At 33.0% G+C, this 23,397-nt stretch overlaps 3 protein-coding genes across 5 annotated transcripts; all 3 read right to left on the bottom strand.

The window, feature by feature from the left end:
• Positions 1-993: 993 nt before the first annotated feature.
• LOC120262060 lies at positions 994-5,710 on the bottom strand. 2 transcript variants are annotated; one of them, XM_039270111.1, is made up of 17 exons: positions 5,518-5,710; positions 5,359-5,400; positions 4,469-4,591; positions 4,162-4,221; positions 3,957-4,067; positions 3,577-3,660; positions 3,352-3,470; positions 3,141-3,242; positions 2,706-2,822; positions 2,528-2,593; positions 2,274-2,340; positions 2,084-2,137; positions 1,907-1,996; positions 1,672-1,731; positions 1,567-1,605; positions 1,426-1,464; positions 994-1,185 (listed from the first exon to the last, which is right to left on the bottom strand). In XM_039270111.1, the coding sequence occupies exons 1-17, from the start codon at positions 5,551-5,553 to the stop codon at positions 1,057-1,059; spliced, it is 1,338 nt and encodes a 445-aa protein (XP_039126045.1). In that variant the 5' UTR covers positions 5,554-5,710; the 3' UTR covers positions 994-1,056. The 2 variants fall into 2 exon arrangements, with proteins under 2 accessions (XP_039126045.1, XP_039126046.1); XM_039270112.1 differs by having other exon boundaries at positions 5,359-5,417; positions 5,518-5,674.
• Positions 5,711-11,900: 6,190 nt separating this feature from the next.
• Positions 11,901-14,871, bottom strand: LOC120262444. The gene is made up of 2 exons (XM_039270549.1): positions 14,831-14,871; positions 11,901-12,664 (listed from the first exon to the last, which is right to left on the bottom strand). The coding sequence occupies exon 2, from the start codon at positions 12,653-12,655 to the stop codon at positions 11,957-11,959; it is 699 nt and encodes a 232-aa protein (XP_039126483.1). The 5' UTR covers positions 12,656-12,664; positions 14,831-14,871; the 3' UTR covers positions 11,901-11,956.
• Positions 14,872-15,765: 894 nt separating this feature from the next.
• On the bottom strand, positions 15,766-23,347 carry LOC120261746. 2 transcript variants are annotated; one of them, XM_039269728.1, is made up of 12 exons: positions 23,236-23,347; positions 23,054-23,162; positions 22,918-22,981; positions 22,443-22,544; positions 22,298-22,362; positions 20,908-21,006; positions 19,446-19,525; positions 18,808-19,024; positions 18,610-18,665; positions 17,818-17,934; positions 16,734-16,917; positions 15,766-16,111 (listed from the first exon to the last, which is right to left on the bottom strand). In XM_039269728.1, exons 1-12 carry the CDS (start codon positions 23,298-23,300, stop codon positions 16,007-16,009), a joined length of 1,263 nt encoding a protein of 420 aa, XP_039125662.1. In that variant the 5' UTR covers positions 23,301-23,347; the 3' UTR covers positions 15,766-16,006. The 2 variants fall into 2 exon arrangements, with proteins under 2 accessions (XP_039125662.1, XP_039125663.1); XM_039269729.1 differs by having other exon boundaries at positions 17,818-17,910.
• Positions 23,348-23,397: the final 50 nt, after the last annotated feature.

The raw sequence follows: 23,397 nt of genomic DNA, 5'->3' as shown, positions 1-23,397 counted from the left end.
GTTTTATTTACTATTTTTGTCTTTCGTCTAAATCGTTTATAAGAGGGAACCAATCTATTGAATATTTGTGTTCTTTTTATTTAATTTCAAGTGATAGTTTTTGAATTAGAACTTTGTTCCATTGCGTTGGGCAGTAGAAGGAGCAATGTTGGGGTGGCTTTTCCGGTGTTGTGGGAAAATAATTAGAATCTTTGAGAAGTAACTGTTGTTGTTTTTGGCTTCACTTATATTGTTTGGCTTTCTTTTCTTTTCTTTTTTTCTTTTTGGTTATATGTTGTGCCGCATCTATTTTGTTTTGGATTAGTGTGTCCAATAACCAATAATTGTGTCCTCTCCTCTCGCCATTTCTCAAACAAATAACTCCCATCATCAACGGAGTAATCTTCCCGGAATCCTTGGCACTCCGACGTCCACTTCATCTCCTCATTGACGTTTATGGAGAAAGCTAAAAAACAGGGTCTTCATTCTCTCTAGCTCTTCATCATCAAGAAGCAGCTCTTCCCAAAATATGATGAAGCTACAGGTTGCACAATGGTGAATTTTATGAATGTTTTGATTAGTTTGGTATTATTGAGAATTTATTAATTTAAATTTTTTTTTTCAAAGTTATATTTATTATCTTCATAAAAATTTTAATCAAATAAATAAATTTTAATCAAATATCTACTTCTTCAGTACAATTTTGAAAATTTGAATTTATTACAAAGAAGTCACGGGATCTGCACAAGTCTGCCAAGAATGTTTCACCAGATAACAATTCTAGTGGTTGTGACAATATATGAAAAAACACAAAACATTGTCAGATAAATTATACTCAGCATAACTCTGAAGAAAGAATAACCTATGCAAATTATATTCACTGCAACTTTACATACACAGGATCTGTACAAATTTGTAATAACTGTGCACTTTCACAAGTTTTGAAATCAAAACACAATCAAACCAAACCTATACCTAAAACGCCCCATGAATTCATGTTTGCAGTGGTTTCTCTTTTGGGTGTCTGCATTGCATAAATTAGTGAAATATGCTTTAGCTGCTAAATGATTGTCCTAATTATAGTGCTGGCTTCTTGTTTTTCTCTGCTGGTTCCGGATACGGATCTGTCCAGCAGCTATCATTTGCTATTGCATTGTCCCATCTCCGCTTGAAGATGATCAGCTCGGCATACGATCTAGTCCTCACCTGCATAGAATCAGTTCTCGAGGATAAACATTTCAAGGTATGCCATGAGAGTTCAATTGTTCAAGTTTGAAGTTTCTAAGCCTGTATTTCTCAGATTCTGAGTAGCTTTCCCTTAACTTCATCATAACTTTCATCCTGCTCTGATCATTTATTTCCCCAATGCTATACTTCCCAATTAAGCATGAAACAAGGGACCAAATGTGAAGGCAGTCATTGAATAAAAAAAATTTAAATATTTACCGCCGATCTGTCATCAGTGGCAGAGGATCTGGAATGAAGCTGCAAGATTAACTAAAACAGTCAGCATCTATAAGTGTTTGGTTGAATGAACGATATTAAATCAACGGCACACAGATAACTGGGAAAAAAAATGGAACTCACTGCTGATCTATCTTCGGAGTCAGATGATCGGGACCGGAGCTACAATATAAACAGAAAACTGTTGGTTTGTGTTAACACAACATAAGGAAGGTGTCAGAAACTTACCCCCATTCCAGAGCTATATATTTCCGATTGGGTTAAAGGGCCGGGTGTTTCCTCATTTGTCTGCAAAATTGTACATGATTACAATAAGCAAACTTTCATTGATATCTACAACATGCAACTCCGGAGATTATGACCACAGCTAGTTAAAAAATAAGTCTGTTTGGAGATGCTCATATTCCAAAAAATCAGACATTCACAAGAACCACACTACATGGATATCAGTAAATGAAGTTACCTTGTAAGCAAAAGAGCCACCGAGGGTTGGGATGCCTCTATGGACTATATATTCACTGTCCACGACTCCAACTTTCTTGGTTCGATCACCCTTTAGAAGAATTCTAGATTCGTTATTTGTGACACAAATGTATACAGACATATAGTGGTTGAATAGAAAAGTTTTTTTTTTCTTTACCTGAGCACAATAACCGAGCTTGTAGTCTAGGCCCCATGCATGAATTAAATCATTCTGCAGAGAAGTAAAAAAAAAAAAAAATTACATCATCAAGATTTGCTACCATTATTTCATACTGTTCATTGTGAACTAGCTGATCAGAAGTGAAAATAGTAAATAGTGAAATACACACTGAGTGTTGCCCGAATACCTGGATCATATGCCAAGCACATCGCCAGGCGGCTCTTGAGAATACAGGTGCCATCATTTCTACCCACCTGTAGAAGTGATACATAATCAAACCTCTACGAAATATATAATCCTAAAATTAGTCATCTTGATGTCAATAAGGTGATCTAGAGCACTTGGAATCAACCATCATTGTAGTTGATCAATGCAATGCCCGCATCAACATGGCTAATGAGTCTACAAATTCATAGAAGGTATTATAAAGATTAATCCTACCCAGTACATGGAGGAGCGGTGCTGTTCTCATAGCATCTACCGCCACCATTGAACTTGTACATCCTTCTGTTTATATAACACAAGGAAAAGAAATTCTTAAACTTCAGCAATAGGACTAGAAGCAGACACATAAGGAATGACATTGTTCAACAGAATCAGAAGGAAAATAAGACCAGACCTATGAGCATCGCCTTTCCGTCTCCGTGCAGTAATTCGATGATGCACTTCAGATTTACTAGTGTCCAATGCAGGTTGCGATATTTCCAATCCTTCCCTCTCAACAATTGATAAATAACTGCAGATAGTTGATTATGTTTCTTAAGTAATTCAAATTCTAATGATGTCTGAGTTCTTATGCCACACATCTTTAGTAGTGAAATATGATTCTTCGCAATCATATCATAAAGCTTTGTCGCATTAAAGATCATTGGTCATGTATAAGTACAAAGTACTTGAGGAGAGCATGGATTGAACATTTAAGCATAAAAAAGGTGGATGTAATAAGAAAAACCAGGTTAAAAAAACCCCGAAGATTAGAAAAAGCTCCATTCCTTGATAAAACTTCAAAATTGAGGCTTAAGATTAGGTTTGTCCCACATAAAATTGCACATACCGTCCTGGATGGAAATGGTCTACCCCAAGATCCTCATCCCAGAGAAAAATATATTTGTACTCGGCAACAATATCTGGATGTAAGAAACGCTTTGCAAACCACCTATAATCACAAAATAAGTAAATAAATAAATGGTGCTCCTACAGGAACAAACATATACAAATTATAAACACAAGCAACAAGAACCTTAAGAGAAAAGAAAAGCCTCTACCACTTGGTTTGATTTATTGCAGAAACATGCAATGCATTATCGCTCCAGTGCAAGTCTCTCCATTCATCCACAACACCATCATAATGGAAAAGCATAACAGTGAAATTACTGGGAGAGAACTGAAAATAATGAACTAAATAATCAGAGAAGAAATTCATACAAAAAGGGATAAGAATCATGAATTGTAGAGCAGGAAAAAGGCATCCACTACACGAAAATACATACCTTTTTAACAATTTGATTGACAATTTCCTTTTGCTTTATCCCAACTGCAATGGCTAACAAGCTCTTTGCACCCTTTTCACTTCCCTGGTTTATGTTACATTAAGTGTAGTTAACACTAACCATGAAAACAAATATAAAATCCAAGAAAAGAACTTGAACTGTAAAAAAAACTAGAATTCATTAGAAACATCCACAAGCATTCGAGAGTGACAAAACAAAACAAAATCCTAATTCAGATTTAATGGTAATGTAAAAAACGTTGGATTTGTTATGCTAAAATGGAAGGAGAAAATAGGTTACATATTTTAAGTATAAAAAACTAAGCCAAACATCACACAGTGTTCTTTCATAGCAAGGGAATAGGGAATACTTTCACAAACCTTTCTTTGGGAAGATTGCGCAGAATCCCATAGTGGTCGCATTTCCAAGTTTGTTGTGCTGCTAACAATACCTATCGGTAATGGCTCACTCCCTGAAGGCTTGCATTGACTCTGAAACCAATACAATAATTAACAGGGAAATGTAAGTGCTTACAAAGAAAGAACATGATCAACACCAAAAGATTTAGAAAAGAATGACCAGGACCTCGCATAAATTACCCTTCTTGCTCCGAAAGGAATCAGTCATTCCCCATCCCAGTAATTTCTGCAAAGCCAATGAAGCAGTCTCAGCTAAAAGGTTTTGTTCTCATTATTTATCAAGACAGAGATTTCTGTTACTGTTTCACTGGTGTACTATACCAAAGAAAGCATAAAGGGTACATTTAATGGTTCATAGTAGGCATGGTTGCGTTGCTTGTTGCAACTTAACTCTGTTAAAATGAAATTTATACAGGAGTGGACAGAAATATTTAAAGCATCATTAGGATAACATGAAAAGGAAATAAATGTACCTGTTTGTAGTCACTAACAAGAAAAGGGCCCCCAACAAGGAAAGCCATAGAGAGGAAAATTGCAAGAGTAACAAAGTTGCGATAGCATGGTCTCTTATTCATGGAATCTGTGAGGAGGGAGCCCTGTCCATATGAAATAAAATAGATAAATAATGGAGCACCAAGATAATCAGATGAACAGAGCACACATCTGTAGATAAAACAGAGTCTGCATAATCGTCCAGATATAGAAATTAATTCAGAAGTTCCAACATTCACTGAAGTTTCTTTATTCAATAAAAACATGTTCTGCATATAAACTAAACTAAGTCGTATAAATAATCAATCTTTCTTTGGAGTCCTTTTATAGTAGCATTTTTTTTATACCATCCTGAATACTTCAACAACCAAAAAACAAATAAAAAGAAATTAAAAATTGATAACATTCCTTCAAGCAAACCACTGATTCTTACTTAAAAGAGAAAATTAAAATAACCATTTAATTAGAAGCAACCGGAGAATCATATTAGAGATGCAAATATGATTACTGCTTATGTGTTACCTATATGTTGAGAATGCATCAATTCATTCATAAAACCTCACAACCATTCACCTTGAATAAAAAATGGATTGAAATAGCCACAGATAACCACAGATAAATCTCACAAAACAAGCAAGAAAAAAAAAAGGCAAAAAATTGTACCTTTGACACTATTTTACATCAAATCAAAACTTGAACTTGATCACAAATGAAACAATCACATGCCAGACTTGCATAAAAAAGTTAAAATTTTGAGACAGTTCCACCAAAATAACAGGACCCAAGAATCAAACAAGAGATAAAGACAGGCAAAAAGCTCACAACTGAAAAAAGTAAGACGAAGCACAAGAATAGTAATATTGAAACTCACACAATGAAAGAGCTTCATCTTCCATGAAACGCTGTCAAAACCCTGCAAGCAAACCAAAACTGAGAAAGGGGAAAGTTATCAAAACAAAGAGCACAGGAAATGAAGAACAAAAACAACACCAGAAAACTAGATATTAAACTCCCTGAAAAAGAGGCATACCAACTCAAAAATTGCTTCTTTTCTCTCTGTGGGCATCTAACAGTTGAAGAAGAAGAAGAAGAAGAAGAAGAAGAAGAACGAAGCAAAGGAAAAGATGATAAAGAAGAGGAAGAGGAATCTCAATAGAGATTTCTTATGGTTTCAGTTTTGTGCATATTTATTTCATTGCTTTTATGCACTTCCAGTCAAAAAAAGGCATAAGCGGTGTCTTAAAGCGAGTGGGAACAGAGAGAGAAACCAAACCAAAAATAAGAGAGAGAGAGAAAGGGAATTATTTGCAGTAACATCCCTGAACTATGTTGTTTTCTAGCATATACATAACGTATTGCAAACTTAAAAGAATCTATTTTTTTTTTCTTTTTTTTTTATTATTTTTGTGATTTTAAAAAAATTTGATATAATCTATTGTTATTTTTTTATTTAATATGTCAAGTGAAAAAAATTATATTGGCCAACAGTCTTTTGACCAATTAGTACTGAATCTTTTATAGTAAAATTTTTATTTATAAAAGATCTAGAATCAAAATTTACGCAAGATTAAGCGTATGGATGTACTCCATATTTTTGCACGTCCCTAATTATTAATTTTAAATGGAGATATTTATCACCTGATGTTAAAAAAATGTATTGTTTTAAAAAATATATTACATCTATATATATATTCAGTAATAATCTAGGGTGAATTTTTTTTTTAAAATAATGTTTTTTATAAGAAAGATAAAAAAAAAGTTTGAAGTGTGTGATTTGCAACTAAACCCATGTGTATTAGTATTAGTATGCTCTATTATCTTCTTTTGAGGTAGAGGTAAAGAGAAAGAGCATATAAGTGGGGCCCACTTGCACTTAAGAGTGGAGAAGTGGGGCCCACGAAGTGCTAAGGTGCTCATGCCATATTGGAACAATGTTACAAAAATTTAAGAGAATATTTGTCTAAGATTTCAAAGTTTAATTATTAACTCATTAAAAAAAAAAAAAAATCATTTTACATTTTACAAACCACTAGACATTATTATTATATAAAAACCAAGCATTATTATGAAGTTTAAAATGACAAAGGTTAAAAATAAAGCAAACAAAATTGGTAGAGTCCATGGATCAAATTTGAATATTATTTAATTTAAATAAAATAAATGACCTTACCCATGTAAATAGCCAATAATATTTAAATTTTAAAATTACATATATATATATATATATATATATATATAAAGAGAGATAGAGAGAATGAAATGATGAGAGAGAAAAGGAGTCCCCACGTCGTGACCACCATCGTTTTGGTGTGCATAATTCCCAGGAAGACGTGGGCCAATAAAGTAAATAAAATTAAATAATGAATATTAATTAATACATAAGAATGCAGATGAAGTGTTTGACATAATAATAATGATGATGATGATGAACGCATGAGATGAGATCAAATGAATGAATGAATGAATGAAAATGAAAGTGTTTGACAGAATACCAACCATCTCAATTTCCGGGTCATTCAATGCATATATGTCCTGCCATCCACTCTCTATCTTTATTTATTTTTCAAAATTACAAAATTTTAAGGTAGAGTATTATTTATATTTATACATATTATTAAAGTAGATGTATAATCTACTCTTGAGAGCGTTTTAAAGAATAATTTTGATTTTTTTTATAATATTTAAATTTTATTTATATTATTTATAATATTAATAATTAAAAAACATTAATTACACTTAATTATTTATGTAATAAATGCTCATAAGACTTTTGAAATCCAAAATATAAAATAGTTTTTATAATATGAGTTGTTTAGATGTATAATCTTAGAAAGGAACAATTTTAATTTTTTAATAGCATTTAAGTTTTTATTTATATTATTTATAATATTAATAATTAAAAAATATTAATTACATCTAATTATGTAATAATTATCCATAAGATTTTTGAAATTCAAAGTATAAACTAGTTTCTATGTTAGAAATTGTTTAATTATATTATTTTAATCACTTACCTTTAACTCTAGTAGATTAGTATAGAGATCTACATTTTAAAGAAATCACGGCACTTTCAATTCCGCTCGCTTCATGGAGGCTAGGTATTAAAAAAACATTAAATTGGAAACCTAGATCTATATATAGTATTTTTCAACTCTATTTAAATTTAAAACAAATTATTGCCTAAAATTATCGATTAATATTTGGTAGGATTCAAATAAGAATATTATAATCCATTTAATTTTAAATTATTATAAAAATAATTTAAAACTAAATTAAATTTAAAGTAATTAAAAAATTAATAGAATAACATTCGTGTTAATTATAAATCCCACATACACATTAAAAAGATATAAACATTTTCCCCCATCACGTGGGGTTTGAGATATCAATTTTCTCTTATAACATTAATTGAGATCAGAAATTATCAAAATTATTTTAAAAAAACATCATAAATAATAAAGTGGTGAAAGGCCGTATATATCATTGTATTGAGTGGAATAAAATTGAAGTAGTTATTCATGATTTATCTCAACTATAAACGTCCATGTTTCCAAGTGTGTGCATAGGTGAAATTTTCAAAAATAAAATAAAATAAATAAAACTTAAAATAAATTAATAAATTATTTTTCTAATAAAATTATTCTACTATGTTTGCTTTATCTTAGTAGAACAGATAAAAATCAGTTATTATTATGAAAAAAATTCATTAATGTTGTACAGTAAGGTCAATGACAGACACCATGTCTTTATATATAAAAGAACACATTTAATTTAACTAAAATAAACTGCAGAAGAAATATAAAAAATAATTGATATAGTATAGCACGAAAAGATAAAAAATATATTTTATAAAACACACCATATTATGTCAATATTATACCAAATAATATATTTCCACATAACCCATAATATTATACCAATATGTTACCAAAATTTATTTAAATGGACCAGCATTTTTTCTTTTCTTTTTTAACAAAATAGTTAAGCCACTATTTACACAGCATAAGATTCTCTTATTTTACTGTTTGATACTGTATATTAATATTGGCAAATTGATAGGCATTGAGAAAACTATTAAAAAAAACCTGATTTACCACCATTATGTTTTTTTTTTAAAATTGATGTTTGGATTTTTTATAAAGATTTTTTAATACAAAGTTCGGATATACAGTACCTTGTTTTTAAATATTTTGGACATTTTGAGCAAGACAAAGGGTTAGATAAAACACACGCAAGATAGAGATATCCAACTTTATATATTTCTCAAATATGTATATATATAGGGAAAACATCATCTAAGTAAGTCCATAGATTTGAAATCTAGGGACGTTTTAAATCTACGCCGTTGGATCATCATCCGATGGTTGATTGATTATATAAACACCGTACACCTTTTTACTGTTCATGATCGCTGTACAACACTGTAGAACGCGGTTTCTACTGTTCATAATGATAAGAGCCGTCAGATTTTCATCCGATGGCTACTATAGACATCCCTAGTGTTGTACCCTGTCCTGATTTAGACCTCGGGCCTATTTAGATTTTTATGCTTGCATTAGGGGTAAAATGGTCATTTAGTAGTAGTGGCATTTTTGCATGTTTGCATAGTAGTTTTATGTGAAAAATCGGGGGCAATTCCGTCATTTGGATCCATTTTATATGATTTTTTTCTATTAAGAGGGCAATTAGGTCATTTCCTATTTAAAAATGAAATGAATGAGAGAAAAAAACCTGGAACCTTCTTTTCCTTCTTCATTTCTTGCTTCCTTGCTTCTAGTTCTTCTTGTTCGGCCGAGCATACCCCTAGAAGAAAAAAAAATTTTCCGGCGAGAATTTCCGGCGAACTTCAATACCAAACTTATTCCTCTCTCACTCCCGAATCCGGTAAGCCTTATATCCAATGTTTTTTTGTTTTGTATTTCACCCGTATTTCCTTGTTTTTTTAGAAATATAAAAAAATTTCGATTTCTCCATGAATATGATGATTCATAGGCTTAAATTGAAGCCAATGATTTATAATGCATGTATGAGAATGTTGTAGAAGAAAAATTTTTTTGATTTAGAGTTGTAAATTGGGGAGAAAACCATAGTATAAGGTTCGAGTTCTGTAGTAAATTCGAAATTACTGTAGCACTGAAAATTTTGAGCCTTATCTCGTATTTCTTTTGGTCCACATTGAAGCTCTTCTTACCCCTCGAACTCATTGGAACTAGTTTTACTCCATTCCGAGATCGTTTAGATCCAAAATGACGATGTTTTTGCCCTAAAACCCTAATGTTTTTGTATTAGACATGTATAATCGTATTTTTATACATTTTCTTGTGATTATCATTCTTATGTTCATTAGAATTTGAATTCCCTCGCTTGTATCTAGGTGGCGAGCGTCCTCCAGGGGAAGGAGCTCGCCCGATCAGATGAGTGCGTCTCGGGGACGAGGGACGAGCTGGTTACGTGAGTGGTTAAATTTATAATTGCATAGATTTAATAAAGAGTACTAAAGTATTTCTTCATGTATTTTTATCACATAAACTTGATGATAAATTGACTTCTTTTTGATATATATATTTTTGAGTACTGAATCTACTTGAAATGGTTAAACTAGAATGCTTATACCTATTTATTTGAAACAAACATGTTTACTTGCATTTCCGTGTTTATATGCAAATGAGATATGGTTTGATGTATATTTCCACATTTATATGCAAATGGAACATGGTTTGATATACATTTTCTGGTTTTAAACATTGTATGATGAATTCTTTGAATTGGAAATTGGAATGAACTATATTGTGGCATTTAGTTTTTGATGGTGACAGTGGGACTTTAGTCCGACATCTGCGATGTGGGGTTCCACGGTCCGGCTCGATGGGAGGCGGCGTGGTTAACCCCTGGTTTACCCCAGTCAAGAGGTGCGCGGAGCCATTGACGAGGGGGTTACGTATGTGAGAAACCCGGGGTCACCACAGGGGATCTCGAGTGCAACACCAAGGAAAGGCACCCTTTTAAATTTTTAAAAAGTTTTAAAAAAACTCCTTGGTGGTCCCACAGACTAGTCGCGCCACGATTAGTGTGGGAGCTGTTTTAAGCCACTGTATTTTTTTGGAGCTATGTTCATTATGTTTTAAAAATGTTATCCGCTTTTACTATTGATGAATCTTGTGTTATTTGTTGATATGTTGAATACTTGGGAACCCGATTTTTATATGCTATTATTATTTCTTTGAATTACCATTTGAAATACTTTATCACTCTGTTACATCTATCTCGACACCACTCATCGGGTAACCTCCATTACTCACCACTCCCCTTTTTATCTTTTTCGATCGCGACGTTGGACGGAGTTGTCTGTGTCAGTGAGAGAGGTTTATCCGTACTTCTTATTTAGGTTTGTTATAGTATGCATGTACCCTCTATGGATCCACTAGACTTGACCTTATATGTGGTTCTTGTATTTATATTTTTCGGGTTGTATCTTAAAAACCCCGGTTTGTCTTGTTATTATTTGCTACTTGTGTTTAGGGGTTCCTAGTACTAGGGAACCCTATTTGTGATATTTTATTATGTTGTCTTCTAGTTATATAATTGTGATAACAGGTTTATATTGAGCCTTACGGCGACCTGAAAGTGGGGCCGTTGTGGGACCCACTTCTTGTCGTCGTGGCGGTTGCCACGTGCCCGGTTAGGTTCGGGGCGTGACACCTAGATTTGAAATCTAGGGACGTCCCTAGATGATGGGTTCTCATATATATATATATATATATATATATATATATATATATATAGATAGATAGTTTATTTTGTGGACATGGAAATGGAAAGACTAAAGAGGGTCACAATGCTGCCAAACTAAAATTCTTATTTTGTGGACAATTAATAGGTTAGATTCATAAATTTATTTGTTTCTCAATCTCTTCCATTGATTTACAATAAAAACAAAGAAGTAAATTTCTTAAATAAATTTACAAGAGAAAAATTAACCAAGACCAGTAAAAAACCAAATCAAAACTAATCAAATTAATTAATTATAAACACTTGTAAATTCATTTTTAAGAAACAGAATCCATAAGATTAAATAGTTATTCTCATCCATGGTGAGGATACCAGCTTCTCTTATTGTTGTTTGCCAGTTCAGTTTATTTTCCTTCTGTACTTGGTTCTCTCTGTTCCTCTTTTTTTTTCTAATAAATTTGTAATTTATTCACTTTATTCAAAAAAAAAAAATTAAATAGACCACATCCATCAAAACACACAGCAAACCATCACTAATAAAAAGATTATATAAGTTCTTTCAGTTCAACAAACTCTCTCAGTACACAAACAGACAACAAAACAAGTGTTAAAAACTCATCATAATTAAGTAGCATATATATATATATAATATAAACATGTATATAAATGATAGACCTTCAAGTGTTAATTAATTAAGAGCTGATCATGCATGCATGTATTTTGCTCAAATTAAGAGTTAATTAGAATTGAGTGATAAGTCTAAAGGTGCAAGAAGACTGACCAGAAACAGCATCAAAGATGTCACTCCATATCAATGCAGTAAGAGAAGTCACAATTGGAGTCCCCATGAACCTCCCAGCTTCTCTCCGGTGAACCAACCTCTCCACCGTCCTCCGGTGAACGTTTGGGGCAACCAATCTCCTTGTCAAAGCCACCACCTTCACATCTATTTCAACTTGTACATGTCTGCAACTTTCTTTACTGATCATCTTATTCACTATCAGTCTTGAAAACAATGCAATGGCAAGCTTCCATAGTTCCTTGCTCTCTGTTTGGAAAGGGATGTTGATAAGCATGCGGTGAATACTGCGGCGAGAGGCTTCGGTGTCAGTGAAGTTGTTGAGATTGTCGGAGGAGGACCAGTGGAGGACTGAGGTGTTGGTGATACAGACCGGAGAGACGATATCAGAGCGGTCGAGCCATTCGCAGTATTCGCGGAGATGGAAGTTGAAGAGTACTTGGTTTGGAGATGTATTTTGCAGAGATGAACGTCCAGTGAGCTTCAAGTAGCTGTCTCCATAGAAGAGCTCCAAAGGGTTCATTATTGGTCTGTTGTCTATGAGAGTGTTTCCATTGAAGCTCAAAATTGTTGCTCCAGTGTACTCTGCAGACTGCTGCTGCTGCTGCTGCTGATGATGATGTTGATGATGAACATTCATGGAGGATATCTGCAATTAATGGAACATCTATTCAAAACTTTTTCTTTGAAACTCACATTTAAGTTCATTAATTTGTTTCCCTAATGCATGCATATATGCATTAAGAAATATTGTACATGTATTTTATACATATAATTTCAAGAAGATATGTGAGACTATAAAGAGATAAATGCAATGCATACAATTAATAGTGAGTACATAATTAATCACAATGAAATGAAGTATGTGTTGATATGTATACAAGCACAATCAAATCCAAGTATAGCATGTTTGTCTGTGTATATACAAACACATGTAAACGGTTTCAAGAAGATATACTTATAAAACTATGAAGATATGAAGGTGCATAATTTGATAAAAAAGGTTGAACGCATTTGAATATAGATAGCATTGAAATGCATAGCATGGATGCATTCAATGATGTGTGCATCATCACAATGCAAGGAAGTACGTGTAGATCATATATATATATATATATATATATATACACACGTACACAATCAAATTTAAGTATTAATTAATTTCATCTATCAAAGTATAGCATCCAAGAAGATTTGTACTATTCAGAACGCAATGAAGTATTGCATCTGAAGTATATATAGTACCAAAGTGAATTGCACGTAGTTGCTTGCTATGATTGTTATACAATTACACTGCATTAATGAAGTATATATAGAACTATAAAACATAAAGTTAGGTACATTAGAAAAATCAAGTTAAGCATCTGAAATATAGCATCCCAAGTGCAATGCATTGTAGTATATATCAACATTCAAAGTGCAATGAAACACAGCATATCAACAAAGAAACAAATTATAATTTAAAAAAAAAAATTGTTAAGCTATAAAAACATGAATGTACATAGGACAAAAATAGTAACTAAAAAGCAACTAAGAAAAATGTTGTCATCATTGTTTTTCTTTGGTTCAGTATATATATTCATTAAAGCAAATTAACAAAAGCACAAAAAAGTCATTATTGATTTATTGTTTACTTCAGTTTATTGTTACTTGACTTAATTTATTTCCATTCAAGATGAGCATGAAATTAAGGCCACAACATTCTAACATTAAGTTCCTTTTGAACTAACATATATATATATATATATATATATATAGAATGAGCGTGGAGAAGATTAATTATCCAAAGGATATAATCCGCTAAAACAATAAGAACATAGTTTAACTGCATTCACAGTTTATCCAAAATGCATTCACTTGATCTTTCGGTGGAGTATAAAAATAGAAAAAACCATAAATACAGTAAGGCCACAAAGTGATATTTCATTCACCTCTTCAGTCCAAATGTCCAATCCAAGGTCAAGGGTTTCAATCCTTTCCAATACAATGGTTGAGGGTTTGTGGTTTGTCTATATTTATAAAAAAATAAAAAAAATTAGAGATTATCCAAATGAAACTAGACAGTCTAGACTATAGATTTCTTGTTTCAAAAAAGGTGGGGAAACAAAAACAAGAGTCCCTCACCTTCATTGCTTTAGACCCACAAACAACTTCAAAAACATCCTCTTCTTAATGTTTGTCATGTAAGTTGCAGTATATATAAAATCAAAACAATAAAATAACCATATATGCACCCCAAAAAACATAAAAGAGGATAAAAAAGAGGACATACTATAATATATGAAGAGCAAGGAATGGGAACATTTTGGACTTCTTAATTTTCTAACTATATCATTCTAGCTACTGAATGTAAGTAATGGAAGCAAAGAGTCATAAAACTTTGGTTTCTTTGAAAAGGGTGGATATATCTATGAACAAGCTATTTTAAAAGTATTTTTTTTAAAAAAAATTAAAAATTAAGAATACACGATGGATTTGTAATATAGAAGCACTGATAAACAAGAATATATATCTCAGAGAATTAAAGAACAAGTAAAACCAGAATCAAAGTAATTAAAAATATGAAGAGCAAGGAATGAGAACATTTTAGACTTCATTTCTAAGAACATCAGTTAAAGAACTAGATATATGTATATACAAAGTAAATGAAAGCAAAGAATCATAAGAAAACTTTGGTTTCCACAAAACGTGCTTTTGTAGAAGCATTGATAAACAGTAATATTTTACAGAAACATGAACTAAAGAAAGTAAAAGTACAATGAAAATAACACCATGAAAGCAAAGGGATGCATCCATGAGAGAAAGAGAAGCAAACCGGAAGTGAAGTGAAGAAATCCTTCTGAGAGAGAGAGAGAGAGAGAGAGAGCGAAGGTTGTGAGAAGAGTGTGCGCAAGCCCAAAATGAAGAATGGAACAGTACCAAACACGCGATTCTCACGTGACGTTAAAGTTGGCTTGGTATTTCTTTTTTATTTTTCATGTTTATTGCAAAAACCCAAATTTGAAAAGAGAAAAATAAATAATAAATAAATAAAATGGTGGCCACACAAATTTATGGATTTTAAGGCATTTGTGCGGATATAATTACAAATTATTATACACAAACAAGTTAGAGATGAAAAGTGAAAGTAGCTAAAGAACAGTAAAATATTATACATATTTTGTTCCTCTAGATTAGAACACAACTCCATTGTTAATTGGAATATATATATATAAATAAAGGAAAGAGAAAGAGGACCTTATTTTGGACTGGCAAGTGGCAGTTAGCAACAGACAAACACCAAATAATGATAAATATTTGAAAAAGACAAACTGTAGACAACCCCTCTTTCCTCTAAATAAGCCTCCTCCGTGCATTCAAAATAAAAGGAAAATAAAAGGGCAGAGAGAGAGAGAGAGAGAGAGAGCTCTGTTCAGTGTTCACCTACTGTTTTGGTGCAAAGGGACAGAAGCACCAGAGTGTGCAAATGCCTGCAAACATTTGCCATTTCTCAGGTCATGACTTAACCAAAACAAGGAACAGGCCAAGAACCTTCATATAAAAAAGGTCCAAATTTTTATTGCATAACAAGAGAAGAGAGCGGTGATGCAGGATCCCCCTGACAACCCTCTAGGCTTTTGGTAACTTCCCTCAAAAGAAATGATCTTCATTCATAAATAAAAAACATATAACAACACTTTAAAGTGCCTTTGGAATGAGAAAAAAATAAATAAATAAATAAATAATGATGATGGAAAAGATAGCAGGCAATAATCAAAACATTGGCTTCTGTCATTTCTCCTTCAATTCAAAGAGCTAAATGACTAATAAGTAATAACAGTATACTGAAATAATATATGTAGGCTTTACTTGCTTGGATTTCTGATTGTACTTGGTGTATGTTTCAAGAACATCAACATGTTTTACAGACTGAGAGTGATGGGACAGAGAATAAAGTAGGATTTCACTGATAGAGATATGTTACATTAAGGTTAGAAATATTGGGCGAGGTCTAGTGAAGTTCCGATCGCATCTCCCGTACAAGTATCTCCTCAATTGCATCAATAAAACTTGTGAGTTTGCGGCGTATTTGAGTGTCCAAAGAGTTTGCTAGGTCCTGGCCAATAAGACAAGGATAGATTTATCATAAATAAAAAGTACTAAGGTGAAGAAAAAGGGGAATCATTCTGCAGAAAGCATTAATCTGCTTATGTGTTGAAAATTAAAACTTGAATTCAGTGAACGATAAATAAATAGCTGTCAAATATTAACAACATGCTGCACCAGATGAATTGCTGCATTTTTTTAACTCATCTTCCATTGCATGAATAACAGATGTTACATCATTCAGATATGATATTACCCAGTGCGAACAAGAAAACCATATGCATATTCATCAAGGGGAAAAAAGCAAAGAAGCACTCGCATGTTTCAATTTTTCAAAGAAACAGTGGTTGCTTATAGTACCCTCATGGCATCAGGCATTGCTCTAACAGGGGCTTAACTAGACAGTCTAGACAAGGCACAGCAATGTTTAACAAGCAGTAGCATGTTTCTTCAGTTTCACAAGCCTTATTTTAAAGAGAGGAACTTGCGTGCAAAATCGGTTGTAGAAATAATACCAGAGTAATGCTTATAGCCACTCATCTTTTATGCATTGAAACATGATCTTGATATCACATTTGGCCCACAAGAAAGCACACCACCATAGAAATAGTCAGGCAATGTACAAAACTTACCTTGACTTTGCATAAGAAACTCAGTGAAATGCTTCTGGATCGATCATCAGAGCTCTTCATTGAAATCAATGTCAATGAACCACTTGATAATGGCCAGCCTTGAGAGGTCTTAATAAAAGCATCAATACCCCCTACCATATGAGCAGTGATTGTTTCATCTCTGTCTGAATACTCAAAAGAGTATCTGCAGTGAAAAAATACATTTAATTGAAATGCTAGTGACAAAAAACCATTTAGGAATTCTGCTAGCTCATGAAGTTCATATTTGATATAACAGGTCTGTATTTTAAATTGCTAGCACATACTACATGATCAGTTTGCCTCAATCACATAGCAATATCCACTAATCGATTTAAATATGCTGGTCAAAGTTGTTCCATAGGGATATGATGGCCTTTTTAACTATGTAAGCATGAACAAGTGCCAATGACATATACACGCAACCCAAATTCCCTATAAATTTCACGCAAGCAGATAGTAGGATAATTAAGAAATGAAAGTGAAGGCCCAGGAATTGCATTACAGTGAACATATGATTACTCACCAAGTGGATTGCATGACACTGTTCTTATTCTTAGTGGAATTATATTAGCTTCATAAGATGATCATTGTGTTACAATAACAGCTAGCTAATCCACCCCGTCAAAGGTAATATAAACAAAATATTGAATTCTTCTAAATAGATGTTGTTAAGAATGACTGACAAATATTTCCAGTGATAGCTCTGAACATGGTCTACACTGTCTTGGGCCTTTCTTAGTGAGTAATAACATATAAAATAATGAATGCTCAAGAAATCACCCATCCATTATTGTGATGTTACAATTGGTGTTCAGGAATATTATTTAAATGGGAATCAAACGATTCCAGTGGTACACCATATTGGGCATGGTGCCCAATAGATGAATTTTGTGCCAAATTCAAAATTGAAGAGACATTTGATATATTTTCAACAACATGCTACCTGAAATAAATTAAATATTCCCTTTCGGATCACTTGAAATTTTGTACACTGTAATGAACCATTGTTCCAAAATTATATAGACAAATTGGAAGGAAAAAAACCAATAGAAAATGATCTTACCTAGATTTGTTGGCATCTCTCACCAAATAACGCCTTATTGTGCATATTAAGATGCGTTTTTGAACTTGTCTAACCAGCCATCCCAAATATGAACTGAACATCATAGTAGAAATATGCCTGTAGTGTTACGAACATATGCATAAAGAATAGATTGTCATGAGGCATAGCACACAGTAGGGAATAAGCACTAAGTTAAGCATTGAGGGTTGCTGGATATTAACCTAAATCATACTAATCTGCAAATAAACTAAGAATTTTTTGCTTTCTAGAATGACAATTTGCACAATTTAGCATTATATGAAACATTAACATGCACATTCTACATCCCATGCAGATATATGAATGGACAATATTATTCAATCCCATCATCTTAATAAATAAAAAAAATCTTATTAACGTGATTTACTAAAATTGGAATCCCAAAAGGAATATTAATTTTTTTTTAATTAGTTACGTCACCAAATAAAAGAATCACCAAAAGATATACTTGACTGACTTTAGACAGGAACGGTATTAATAGTCAAGCTATAGTGAAAGTCACAAAAAATCATAAGACAGATATAATAACAAAACCAATGCATATGCCTTTGGTATTCAGTATTCCGCCCCCCGCCCCAAACACATTCATGATGCCCTTGCGTGTTAGTAATATCATATGCTCTTGAATGATAGCACAAAATAGAGAGGCAATATTTTTTCCTAACATAGTATCAAGTCTACAAACATTTTCCATTAAATAGCTAAAAATCCTATGAAGGAACGAATTACATATTTGAAATTTATATTATTTACCTTGAAGATTTAGCACTATGCATAATTTCATCAACATAGACATCAGCAGGAAAAATCTGCACAATCACAAGCATATCATTGGCATGGAAAAGAAATAGTCATAGAAAATCTCACAATAACTTTCAGGCAATTCATTGCCCAAAGAAAATTCAAGATAATAATTCTTGATCAATTCAAGAGAATTTCAAATGAAGATACCTCAAGATTCATTGGTGCTATAGTCTTTTCCGATACTTCAATCATCAGTTCATGATCTACAACAGATGGCTCCGTGGAGCATGCTGAATTATATTGAAGAGGAAAGCTGTCTATACTCGGGATCGGTGTTTTAAGTAATAACCTAATGTGATTGCCCTCAAAATCAATGACCCTTACATCAGACAATAATTCTTCAATCTGTCCAATTGCTTCCACCCTGAATGCATAAGATAATAATTATCAGCACTGAAATATAGACATACAATGAGAAAAATGCTGCTATGTCCGTCTATGCAAAAATAATATCCAAGTCTGAGTGAATGGAATTATAGCTATGGGTCAATCTGGATTGGAAATGCCCAGTTTTGCGAAGAAGACTAATGGACATTCCAAGAGCCAAGCTGAAATGTTAATGCATAGGAACAACATTGAGAAACAAGATTAGTTCTTACACATCTTGAATTGAATCTCATTCAAAAAGGATGCTCACACAATATATGTGCACAAAAGAAATTGAAGGCACCACATATGTGAAAAGAATATAGCAGTCAAGTCACAACTTTCCACCACAGGAGGCATTTCATCGAAGAAAAAAATTTCTACACTCTGATGAAACAGATATTGCCATGCATAACAACCTTTTAAGGGCAAAATCCAGATATTCCAGAGTGCTTAGGTTAGATTTACTTTTCTCAAGTTGCCCAGAAAGCTCCAAAATCTGGGAAAAAAAAAATGGCAATCAAAAACTGAGGTAGCAATCTAAAAACAAACTTTTACTTAAATTGACAACCTTATATAAATGGAGTTTAAAAGAGGTCAAGTCAATTCGAGAGTCAAAGCAACTCATGTATATTGATACAAAAACAGACTTAAAAAATGTAACCTTGCACAAAATACATAATGAAGGTGATTCACTTGAATAGAATATGGAAGTTAGAAATATGAGAAAAAAAACTAAACTAAATTTCTTATATAATCAATCAAATCTTCAAGCGAAAAAAGCTGTGTGTTAAGGACAAATGACAGATTTTGCCGGATGTATAAAGGCAGGAAATCCATAATCAAATGGTAGGAATAGACTAACAGGAATACCAAACACATGCTCATTTTCTTTTACAATTGACCTCCCATTTGGTTCATGTTGTTTATCAACTTTAAACCATACAATAAGGATTATCACGGTTTCCTTTATGAAATGAGAAACAATAGGTGATGCTGAATGTAAAGCAGACATTGAATTCTTGCTAACACATAATTGATCATGTTACTCACACAGTCACACATTCAAAATGTGAATGTATTTCAGATATTATTAACAGCTAAAGTTTTCTTGGCATAAAAATTGGAAGTTATCCAATTAGACTTCAGGGTTTTCCATTAAATCCACTTTCCTTAATAGAGAGCAATAGGCACTCACTGCAGTCTAAACATGATTTGCTAATTGCATATGAACACTTAACTCTAATGATTAAACATAAACTTTCTCTTTTAAAGTTGCAAAAACAAGGATAACTTTGTTATTCTTCTGACAAATTTCTCCAGAGGCATGATAGGAGAAACAAGAATGATGTCAGTTCCGCTCCTCCATTTATTAGTTGGTGTTGTGCTCCAAAGGTAATGATGAAAGGAACAACCATCTAATATTTGTTTCATCATCCAAGCATCATGGTGTACGAAAGTAACTTCATTGGAAGGAAAGATAACGCTTCATATGCCTTAAAATATCACAATCATGTATTTGCACCTATAAATTGGCATTGGACTTATGCCCAAGAAATGCACATCTACGTCCCTTGTCATTTTATGTGCTACTAATTAGCCACAGTTTCTTAACCAGATAAGAGAGAACGCAATACAAGGATGCTTATAGGACTTTATGTATGTGTTGAGCAAAAGCAAATAGTGTAATTCTTCATCGTGCTTGGAAGGGTATACATGAATAAGAAGAGAAATAATCCATATGAAACCATTTGTTTAGTTTGACAAAACCGTATGTAAGGGTAAAATTGCATAGTTTCAAAGGAATTTGGGGTGAATATGAAGATACCAATGCATATACATGAAGATATGTATACATTAAATACAATTAATGCAAGTCACCTTAAATTTATGATCTTCCCGTAGAACTATTGCGCCTTCATCTATAAAGCCAAGGGTTCCCATATCAGCTGGTGGATCTTTATCATCAAGCTGCTGACCCTACAGACAAGAAGCACAACTTAATGTGCATAAGAGAAGGAAATCAACATCTAAAGGAGGCTTATATTTCAGAGGACATTGTTGGTCACATTTGATTTATATCCGTACTTACTAACTTAAACAATGTGGGATTGTTAGTAACTCTAAAAAAGTAGGCCACAATAATGGTCATCCTATTGTATTCAGTACATAAAAAGAAAATGTTGAAATATTACAAACAGAGTAGTGGGAAATGTTCTAATTCAGTTCATAGGCAAACAAAGTAAGCCTTCTTAGGTCTCAATGAAATTATAAACTGGGACATCCAGTCCAATTTCATGGGAGCAAGTTTATAACTAAATGATGAAGCCAGGAGGTAAAAAAGGGAACTCCAGTACACATGCCAATGCCATTATTTTGGTCTACACATCCATATGGCATTAATAGAAAAAAGAAAGGCATAATAGCCAATTAGCCACAGAAAGAAATGGAACTAGTCTATGTATCTTCTAAACTGTGTAGAAGGATACATCATCTTTCAACATAATAACTGACCTGACTAACATTCCCATAATTCAAGTCAAACTTGCAGACACTTAATGAGATAACCAATTCTAATTTAGTATATAATGTCCCATCCAATTATATGCTAACAGAACATACATTAACCAATACACATTAATGTTTCTCGTAAGAAAAAGAAAACCTTGAGATAAAGCTAACAATTACCTAGACCTTTTTCAGCAAAAAATACTTTGTTTAAACCAAGTGTTTCAGTTGCCACAAGATGTTCAGGTAATATATACATATATATATATATATATATATAAGAAGAGCCCTGGAATGCCACATTTAATCTAATATGAATCTTTCCCTTATGATGAGGTCACAACTGTAATAGAATTCGAAGAAGATTTGTTCTAGAACCCAAATCTAAATGGATATGATTTCCTCCATTTTTTAACTTAGTTTGAAAGCATAAAAAATGAACAAAAGCCAGTGTCCTAGCATTGCACACTCTCACAGTGAAAACATACAATAAAAAATGACATAGGGAAAGATAACACCAAGAAAAACCTCAACAAAAGAGATAGACAGGGTTTTTGCCGCTCAATGCCACACCCTAATTCTACATGTAGAATAAAATTACCATTCAATGCTGCAAGATTTCATTATAGCAATGACACACTTCACAAGTTGCCTATGGAGATAACCACATATAATAAACAGCAAATAAAACACTCCTTTTTCCATTCAAGAAATGAAACTTCCAATTTAACTTATGCAAGTTCATCTGTCCGGAAGCACCAACCTGTGAATCAATAACATTCAGCAAAAAAGACAGGGATTCAAGGTTGGCACCAAATTCAGCCGTATCTGCACAGTCAGGAGCAGCTAAATGTGTTCAACATAAATTTTTTTTCCACAGAAACTTAAAAAACCTACAAGCATCTTACCTGCAGAGATGGCTTTTGTAAGAGTGCTGATGCCACTACAGAGCTTCACGTTTTCATCCTGTGCGGAGTGCAACTCTTTCTTCAACTGTTCTATATAATCCCCTATAATAATACATATACAGAGCAAGGAATAAGCAACGATGTTATGTCTCATATATATACAACAAACAAATTGAGCATAAATTGGCCTGCATTAATCTCTTGTGAAATCAAGTCCACTCTTCAGGTACTAAACAGGCATCATTTTTCCCAAAAAAATTGGAAGAGCAGGCATTGAAATGAAAAAAAAGGTAAATTCTCAGTCAGTTATCAAGTGATTTTGTGCCAAATTTAAAAGGAATATCCACACTGACTACAAAAATTCATGGAAAAAAGCATTACAACCAATGAATTAAAAATGCCAATCCCATCATCAACAAAACTCAACAGCAAAAGATATAGTTTGACGGTGACAAACAGATTGATAATAGTTTACCTAAATCTTCAGACCGCAAAGCAGCAATATTTGGAGCCTCCGAGTCAATCAGCTCCATTCTTCTCTGAAAGCACGAATCCATCAAAATAAATCACCAGAGACCGGATTAATCAAGAATAGCGTAAGAATGCCTGACCTGAAAATTCAAGAGGCAATCTTCCAGCAATTTCTTGGAGTCAAAATTTGTGGAATCGGATAAAAAATCCAGAGCGCCAGCTCGCAATCCCGAGAGCTGATTAAATCGACTGCAAAGGAATAAAAGAGGTGAGAAATTCCGACAAACATAGCTATTAACGAGGCAGGAACTCGAACCAGAACCTCCGAATGGTCTCCATGTCCATTGATTCGATCTCGGAGCTCTCGAGGGTTAGGGTTTCCGCCATTCCCTCTTTCTCTCCCGCTCAGAATTCGAAAATACAACTGAACGTGGGCTTTTGTTTATGTTCCTTTTTTTTAATATATAAATAATTTTTTTATGAG

This window comes from Dioscorea cayenensis, chromosome 5, assembly GCF_009730915.1.
Source record: "Dioscorea cayenensis subsp. rotundata cultivar TDr96_F1 chromosome 5, TDr96_F1_v2_PseudoChromosome.rev07_lg8_w22 25.fasta, whole genome shotgun sequence".
NCBI classification, from domain to species: Eukaryota; Viridiplantae; Streptophyta; class Magnoliopsida; order Dioscoreales; family Dioscoreaceae; genus Dioscorea; species Dioscorea cayenensis.
This window is presented reverse-complemented; position numbering and strand designations above follow the sequence as displayed.

Bases quoted from the DNA above. Each gene is read 5' to 3' on its own strand.
- LOC120262060 (XM_039270111.1), bottom strand. From the start codon at position 5,553: ATGCCCACAGAGAGAAAAGAAGCAATTTTTGAGTTG. The intron at 1,732-1,906 runs GTAACTTCATTT...ACAATTTTGCAG, and splicing joins GTGGCTCTTTTGCTTACAAG to ACAAATGAGGAAACACCCGG. The intron at 1,186-1,425 runs GTAAATATTTAA...GATTCTATGCAG, and splicing joins CCACTGATGACAGATCGGCG to GTGAGGACTAGATCGTATGC.
- LOC120262444 (XM_039270549.1), bottom strand. From the start codon at position 12,655: ATGAATGTTCATCATCAACATCATCATCAGCAGCAGCAGCAGCAGCAG.
- LOC120261746 (XM_039269728.1), bottom strand. From the start codon at position 23,300: ATGGCGGAAACCCTAACCCTCGAGAGCTCCGAGATCGAATCAATGGAC. The intron at 18,666-18,807 runs GTATCTTCATTT...GTGATTGTGCAG, and splicing joins TAGCACCAATGAATCTTGAG to ATTTTTCCTGCTGATGTCTA. The intron at 16,918-17,817 runs GTAAGATCATTT...TTTTCACTGCAG, and splicing joins AGAGATGCCAACAAATCTAG to ATACTCTTTTGAGTATTCAG.